Below are 8,168 nucleotides of genomic sequence, written 5' to 3'. Positions count from 1 at the left end.
TTCCTATGCTCCAATCTGACTGGCCAAGTTCTTGACGCCGACCAAAAGATCGCCCTCTAAGCGCCCGTCGACATTGCGGCGTAGTCAACATGCCTGACAGGCAACAGCCAGCTTGTCCAATGTGATTGCAAGACGAAAAGTTCGGCAACAGTCAAGTGTGACGCGACGGACCGGTGATGTGACGAGAACCACCTACGAGTCCAACGGGAGGTTCCGAGCTGCCGCCAAACCAACGAGAATCCTTACTGGCGTGGAGTCCACGCATCATGCAGGCCTAGGAAGTTGGCGCGAAGAGTGATTCCAACGACGCTGGTGCAGCAGTTATTTGAGCTCTGACCATTTGGATCACGTCCTCCCCGCAGTACGATGGGTACTTCTCAAGCGCTCGATCTCCACCCTGAACAGGTCTGTCCCCTCAAAGGGGAGGCGCTCTGGTTACACTTAATGCTGCTGCTTCCCTCTCTTGATGGACTTTGCTTTTTGTTTTTATCCCACTCTCCCATCTCAAGTACCCCCAGCTGCTTACCTATGTTGGCTTATGGCATCGACTTGCGATCATCCTTGCATTATTGATGCGCTCCACGGATAGGTTTACAGACGGGGTAGGGACCTCCGCATTTTTGGTACTTGTAGATCTTCTTGGAAAGGCTACATGAGTGCGAAGAAAAGCAAATACTGCACACAACCTGAATAATTGCAAACCCACCTCGCCCGCCCCATTCAAGACAGCCTCGTTTTGTGCATGCATGACCGCTTAAGGTCGCATAGCAGAACGTGACCGGCAATTCGAAAGACGAAGGTACCAATCAGTCGAAACAGACCACAGCCATGGCTAGACGACTCCATCTGGATACTTCCAATTTGGGAGCAAATCAGAGATACTCATTTCTCGAAACCCCCTTGGAAATGCAGACCGCAGGCTTGCAAATTCCTCCACAGCCGCCGCAGCCGGCGACCGTGCCGGAGACACATGCGACACAGCAAGAACAGGCTCCGTCTGAGCAAGCTCAGCTGCCACTGAACGAAAAGTCACATCCCCTCCCAGAAGGATCGGACCCCTCTCATTACCCCAATGGTCCGAATATAGATCACCACCCAGCGATCTATGCGCCCTTCGCCGACGAGACGCCTCAGCCAGAGCAGCATCCCGACGCAGTGGTGCCTGACTACTCGTATGTGGTCCCTCCAGGCTCTCCGGGGCCACTTCCAATCAAGACGAATCCGGCGGCCCCGGAACAATATTCAGAACGCCTGCCCGTCGCTGTGGTACCGGATGCAAATCCGCTGCAAACCCCGCAAATGCCTCGTTTCCCTCCGCCTGTGGCATCGGGAGCACCCCAATCAGCGGCGGATGGTTCCATGGTGTATCACCAACCAGGACAGGTAGCCCATCCTAACCAAGCGGTAAAGGGTGGAACGTGGAGTCATAGCTTGTGCGATTGCTCGAATATCTGGACCTGCTGTCTGGGCTTGATCTGTCCTTGTATCCTATATGGTAAAACACAGTATCGGCTTTCCTTGTTGTCAAGAAAAGAGGACCCAACGAACATGCTAGGGTACGAGACGTGTAACGGATCGTGTACCGCGATGGCCTTGCTATGTGGATGCCAATGTAAGTAGATCTGTCTGGGGTATTGGCTCACTCACCGCAAAAGAGAAACCTAACATTGTACCCAGGGCTATTGGCGACTGTCCAACACACCCGTACGCGTAAAGCGTACGGCATTCGAGGTGACATTGCGTCTGACTGTGTCCGAGCAACCTGCTGCACATGCTGCACGCTCATTCAGGATGAAACGGAGATCAAGAAACGTGAGGAGGAACGGGGAAAGGCGGCCAGAGCCACAGGGACATCTTTGGCTTCGCCTTATTTACCACCAGTCCAGATGTCTTATGGGCCTCCCCACGGTAATCGCCCGATTGCATACACCTGAGGTTCATAATTAGGGCTCTACTCAGGCTTGGAGACCCGATCAGCTGCGATAATTGATTGTGGGATTCTTTTTCATTCTTCCCACAGCTACATTTCCATTCCTCTCGTCTGGCCCTATTTGGCTCCTTGTATACCATGTTGTGCGACTCGGAAGCAGCCTGTTATTTTCCGCGATTCGACACTGGAATGCTATTGCTTTGACCAGATATTCCGGTGGACAATGACATGTTCTCCCATGCCTGATTCATTATCCTTCTCTCACAAACCTCTTTGCATCCGGCGGTGGCCCTCTGCACTTTGGCGTTTTGCTTTGTCACAGATTCCCCCTTCTACTATTCTCTTCAATGTTCTTGGACCGGTCGGTTCAGGGCCACCTTTGTACAGAGACCATAATTCATGTACAGTTGATTATATGATACCAAAATGTTGCCTTGCCTCAAACTATATTTGATTTCTGGGCTGATGCGCAAATAATAAATAACTATTTCGCTCTTCAGTAGCCACATTCTACTGAGCTTTATCCACTGGAGCTCTTCAGGCGCCAATTGTCTGGGTGTTCAAATTGGCTAGTACGGTTTACTCTACTTAAGCAAGTAACTACCTAGTTTCGATACTATATTCAGCCAACAGCCCAAAAACTAGCGAAAGCCCCAACCCGACATTTAGAAAGCGACTGTATAATTGTATCTTTTCTTTTCCTTTTTCTTTTTTTCTCGCCATTTCCCCCACACAATCACCCAAAGATAAGAAAATACGGAGTACAGTCAGCCGACATACTTGCCAAAAAGTACCCGTCAATCAGAAATTGGGCCAGAAAGGGTGAAGGCTGGTCAAATGCAGCCACGCCAAGCTGACCCTTCAGCTGCAGAACGAACCCCCCCTCATAGGCTTTCGGTAACTCCAGAGTCAATCATTGTAACTCAGCTGGCCCAAACATTGATTTCTTGTTACGTCAACTTTCAACGAATTCGGTCGCGCGGTCGATCTCTCTATCAAGGGCTTCATTAGCATTCGGTTGTTTTCGCCATATACTACCTAGTTTGGGGCCATTAGGTGCCTACCTACCGCTTGCTTGACAGGTCTGGAGAACCAAATCGTTTGAACTGCGTGTCTGTGTTACTTTCGCGATGACAGTCAACAACCATGATCGAGACGATAAATTAAACGTCGGGCACGAGCTAGACCAGGACCAGAAACTTGCGCTGGAGACCTTTGTCCGATTGTGCAAGGAGAATGATCTCTTGGGTCGACCGGATGGGATGGGCGGTCGCGATGCTTTGGATGCGATCAATGATGAGACGGCTTTAATGTAAGTGAATGTCCTCTCTGCTGAGAACTCTCCTGAAGGATTGTATAGGTGCATGCGATAGAGTGCACCGATGCTAATGCCGACAGACGTTTTCTGCGCGCGCGCAAGTTCGACCCTGAAATTGCTATCAACCAGTTCTACGAGGCGAGTTTGTTCCGCAAGGAGAATCGCGTGTTTGAGGTCTACGATGGGATTCGTGTCCAGGATTATGAGACCGCTGGTGGGGCTGTGAGTATTGCCTGCGTTCTGTACTGCTCTTTCTATTATGTCCTATCCACGTTGTTCCTCGATCTCTGCAGTCCATACCCACTTATTGGCAATTCCTAAAGATGATCATGATGGCATAGTACCCCCAATGGACAGGCCGTCTTGACAAACGCGGCCTGCCAATCTTCTTCGTGAACACCACCAATGTCAAAACTTCATTGCTGGGATACGGGAATTGCAATTACGGCTACGTGCCACGCCCGTCGGATTCTCATTCTGGTCCCCCTCCTGCGGACGCAGCCCCGCAGCAAGAACGCGTGGACGTCCTGCAGCTGGGCTCGGTGATGTTCGATAGCTACAGTCGCTTTGTGTTTCCGTTGTGTTCGATGGTCACTCGAAGACGGGTTACCTCTAGTGTGATTGTCGTGGATGCGACGACCCTGTCGCTTAAACAGGGGTTTGACATTAGGAATTTCGTCAAGGAAGCGAGTTGGCTTCTTACGACCTGTTATCCTGAAACGGTGGATAAGATCTTTGTATGTGCTCTGTGCCTTTTTTCCCCTTCTTTTCGCCGCCTCTGCGATCGGGTTCCTGATAGGTGTGCTAATGCTGATACCGCTACCGACAGGTCTGCAACTGTCCATCATATTTCGGCACTATATGGAAGCTCATGAAGAGCTGGGTAGATCCGATCACCGCGGCCAAACTGGTTTTTTTGTCTCCGGCCGAGGTGTATCCGGCTTTGAAGGAGCATATCCATGACGATGACCTTCCGACCCAGGTCGGTGGAAAGTTGGAGTTTGAGCACGGCAGGCCGGCGGACTTGAGTGATGCGTTCAAAAAGGCCTTGGGCCGAGAACAGTTGGCAGCCGGGCCTCACAAATGGGTCTACGATGAGAAGGGGGGAATGAGTGCCGTTGCGGTGGGGAGTGTTGATGGGAAATTGAGGTATGAAGTCGTTGCGACTTTGAATGGATTGGGTGACTCAGGTTTAGAGGGTTAGGTTCGTGCCTTAGACTGTAGAGGAAACATAGACCACGGGGAAATATGATCGGCTCAGCTTATCAGATTCCTGGAGACGTACGGGATAGTTTGACAGGACATGCTCGGAACGGAGAAATGGGGAAATGACACTCAAAGCGAAGGCGGTGAGATACTGCCGTTGAATCTGGACCGCAGTGGCGGATCCTCGAACCACCTCGAGACTCGTGAATGGCTTCCCGTCATCTTCTTGATGCTGATCGTCCTGTCTCTTTCCATCGGTTAGATTGTCTCTCGCTACTTCGGTCCTTGTATCAGTCGACGTATATCATTTAAGAACGACTGCCTGACTTCTTTCACTCCGACCCTCCCACTTGCTACTTACCCTCCGACTCCCGACCATCGTCCTTTTAATCCGAAATCGGTAATTGACCAACGCGCTCTCTTCGGTTATCGCAATGATGGGAATTTGAGGGTTTTTGATAACATTGATCCGAATGATTCGGCAGTCTATATGAGTTGTTCAAGCCGTGACGTGAGTCGTGCGGATTGTCTGTTCGATCATGGGGGACCACGCTGCTCTGGTTGCTCGCCAGATATGGGCGCAACCGACGACTACCTCCGGGAAGACATACGCGCCCGGCTGTACGCCGTTTCTTCTCCCAAGTGATGGTATGTTTGTCATAGATTATTTGCTGCCCGTTTAGTCGAGCCCGTGTGGCGAGCCTCGGGCTTAGCGGGAGTCGCATCGCATCGCTCGTTGCGGATCATATGGAACTTTGACTAACATCGCCTGGCTCATCTGTTCTAGGTGCTGTGTTTTTGAATCGCTCTTTCTCAATATCCCTTACCGCAAATGCGATCTTCGAACCCGCTTGTACAAGTGAACCTACAGAGACCAGCCATGCCTCCCCGATGCTCGACACCCGTGACCCCTTTTATTCTTCAGTGACTCCACAACTTTACGCCATTGGGTGCTCGACAGTGGTCAGCTACCTACTTGTTGTCATGCTCCTTATCACACCACGCACGTTCTATGTTGGCGGGCCGGGAGGCGGTGCCAATTTTCTAGGCCGCCACGGAATGATCAGCGGATCGTACAGCGGGAATTCTTCTGTCGTGGGAGTTGGGGGTCGGCCATGGTTGCAAAAGGTCGCCGCAATCCTCGTCGCAATATGTCTCACCATCGCAACGGCGGATTCATTTAAGGTCGCAGAGCGACAGTACATTCACGGGTATTCGGACGCAGAAGCTCTGGCCGAAGAGGTCATTGATGGCATGGAGATCCGCATTGTGAGAGTCATATCCGGCACGTTTCTGTGGCTTGCACAGGTACAGACGTTGATTCGACTCTTTCCGCGACATAAAGAAAAAATCATGATCAAATGGGCAGGGTTCGCGTTGATTGTGTTAGACACGATATTCAGCATTCTGGACAAGTTTCTTGTTCAAACGAATACGACACGACCGCGATTGTACGACGATGCGATCCCTGCACTCAGTTATCTTTTCGAACTCGCTCTCAATTTGCTCTACGCTGCATGGGTTATCTTCTATTCAATATCGAAACATCGCTTTGCATTTTTTCACCCGAAGATGAGGAACATTTGTCTCGTGGCCTTGTTGTCTCTTTGCGCGGTCCTCATTCCTGTGGTTTTCTTTGTGATGGATATCGCAAAACCGGAGATAGCAGGCTGGGGTACGTATGTGCGCTTGGTAGGTTCAGCAGCGGCAAGTGTTGTGGTTTGGGAATGGGTGGAGCGCATTGAAGCGCTGGAACGCGACGAAAGGAAGGATGGGATCCTTGGCCGGGAGATATTCGACGGCGACGAAATGCTGGAAGTGACGCCCTCGGAAGAGGTGGACTGGCCTCGCCAGAACAACTCTGGTCATGACCGAGGAGGAGGTACGGGCACATCGTCCGGATGGGGCGGTATGATGGGCTTAGCCCATCGCCCCTTACGCACCAGGGTTGGTCTGCCCAATAGCGGCCGCAATTGGCAGTCTCGTCCTACTACCCAAAATCATGACCCTTCAGCCGACCCTCGCCGGCGTCGTCCAGCCCGGCCAACACCGCCGCCAGCGGCCGTCACGCCTGTCAGTCGGGCTGACACTACTAGTGCTGCTAGTACTGTGTACAATGTTCATTATCACCCCGTTTCGAGTCCGACTCCACCCGTTGGTATGCCGCACATGGAAGAGGAGGAGGAGAATAGCGATGAGGCGGCAGCAGCAAAGGAACTGGCAACGTCCATGGAGGGACAACACGCAAACATGGCCCATGAAGGCCTCGAGGCGCAGCAAACGAGAGATCAATCTCCCCAGATCATTAACACCGATCACAGGTGGCGGACGATTCTAAATCCTTTCAAACGTCGGCACGCGTCCTTGCCAAGAGAAGTTGCTTCCGCACAGGCTGAGGAGCAGTTTCCGTACACAGATGAGGAGGGCGTGGCACCGGATGAGAGCGGAGAGCAGCACACTTCTCGGCCAACAAGTGATAGAAGGACTCGACCTGAGTCCGGACGGCAGGGCGCAGACGCGCGGTTACCCGTTACCGTTATTCCTGCCCGACGTCGAGGTCAGCATACATGGTCACCACAGTGGTTCAACGATTCCAGTATCTTGGAACCCTCGCCCCGCCGACACCATACTTCGCACAACCGGGCTAATCTCCCGGTGCGAGTAATCCAACCGCAGGCCCGGCCTTCTGCTCCGTGGACGACATCGGATGCGGAGGGTAGCTTTGGTAACTACGAACTACGCTACGATCCCGAAGCCGCGGCTCTCGTAGGATATGACGATCCCGCCTTTGAATCTCATTCGACACGGGATGTTCACCACGAGACCGTGCGGGTGAGCCTCACTGATGAATACGTGGACGAGCTTGACCGGCAATCCATGTCCGACGCACATCAGAACGAGCTCAACCCGGACTCTTCGAATCGACCTACAGCGGAACAATCACCGGTTCAAGCAACGGCGCCATCTCTTGATCCTCATCCACCGCGCTCACAAAATACCAGTACCGGTGCCAGCGAAAGCCCTAGATCGCAATAAAACAAAGACAAAAGGCGTTGAGTGTGCGTTGGTAAGATATGGCGTTGCAAAAGGATAATTACTTCTCGGGTAGGGAGTCGTATGCTTGGGTTTAGCCAGGGCGTATCGGATATATAGGGATGGATCCCTATCCCTTTTTTTTGGTTTATTTATTATTCTTTCATCTTCGTGCATTATACTTTTAACTATGGGGTGCAATTGGAGCACGATTGGGCATTGATTTCGTTGGCAAAACTTGGAAAGAGGATTTTTGGAAGACAGCAGGAAAGGATTGTACAAAAGATACCCCGAATATTCTTGGATATAACTAATTCTACGGTGAAATAATGAACCACAAGTCATGAACGAACAAAATACAAGACAAAGTGACTGCGGAGGAGACGATCGGGCGTGGCTGAATAAGACACCGAATCCTTCATAAAACTTTCTCGGGAGCTGCTGGTCCGGCCACTTCCTCTTCTTCCGCTTTTCCACGTCCCACCCCGATTCCTCGAGTCTGTCTCCTCTTGTCTCTTCACTCCTTGCGTTCTTAGTCGATGCCGCGACATCATCGCCCCTGGGCGTCGCATCATGGCGGCTGTCAACCGGAATATGTTTGACGCCTGCATCTCGAACGATCGGCCGCGCGGCGGGTCGTTGATGGTCCTGCCGTTGAACCTGATCGCTCGTATCATTGCT

At 51.8% G+C, this 8,168-nt stretch overlaps 3 protein-coding genes across 3 annotated transcripts; all 3 read left to right on the top strand.

Annotated features, from left to right (window-relative positions):
• The first annotated feature begins 395 nt into the window (after positions 1-395).
• On the top strand, positions 396-2,481 carry LDX57_003002 (DUF614 domain protein). The gene is made up of 2 exons (XM_046084641.1): positions 396-1,612; positions 1,678-2,481. Exons 1-2 carry the CDS (start codon positions 829-831, stop codon positions 1,932-1,934), a joined length of 1,041 nt encoding a protein of 346 aa, XP_045940604.1. The 5' UTR covers positions 396-828; the 3' UTR covers positions 1,935-2,481.
• Positions 2,482-2,647: 166 nt separating this feature from the next.
• LDX57_003001 (SEC14 family lipid-binding protein) lies at positions 2,648-4,520 on the top strand. The gene is made up of 4 exons (XM_046084640.1): positions 2,648-3,242; positions 3,329-3,470; positions 3,590-3,985; positions 4,078-4,520. Exons 1-4 carry the CDS (start codon positions 3,061-3,063, stop codon positions 4,450-4,452), a joined length of 1,095 nt encoding a protein of 364 aa, XP_045940603.1. The 5' UTR covers positions 2,648-3,060; the 3' UTR covers positions 4,453-4,520.
• A 918-nt stretch (positions 4,521-5,438) lies between these two features.
• Positions 5,439-7,490, top strand: RIM21 (PalH/RIM21 family protein; the record flags this gene model as incomplete). The annotated part of the gene is made up of 1 exon (XM_046084639.1): positions 5,439-7,490. The coding sequence occupies one exon, from the start codon at positions 5,439-5,441 to the stop codon at positions 7,488-7,490; it is 2,052 nt and encodes a 683-aa protein (XP_045940602.1).
• Positions 7,491-8,168: the final 678 nt, after the last annotated feature.

This window comes from Aspergillus melleus (genome assembly GCF_016097325.1).
Source record: "Aspergillus melleus strain CBS 546.65 chromosome Unknown contig2, whole genome shotgun sequence".
NCBI lineage: Eukaryota > Fungi > Ascomycota > Eurotiomycetes > Eurotiales > Aspergillaceae > Aspergillus > Aspergillus melleus.
Note: the sequence above shows the minus strand (reverse complement) of the source record. Positions and strands in the feature narration are given on the sequence as shown.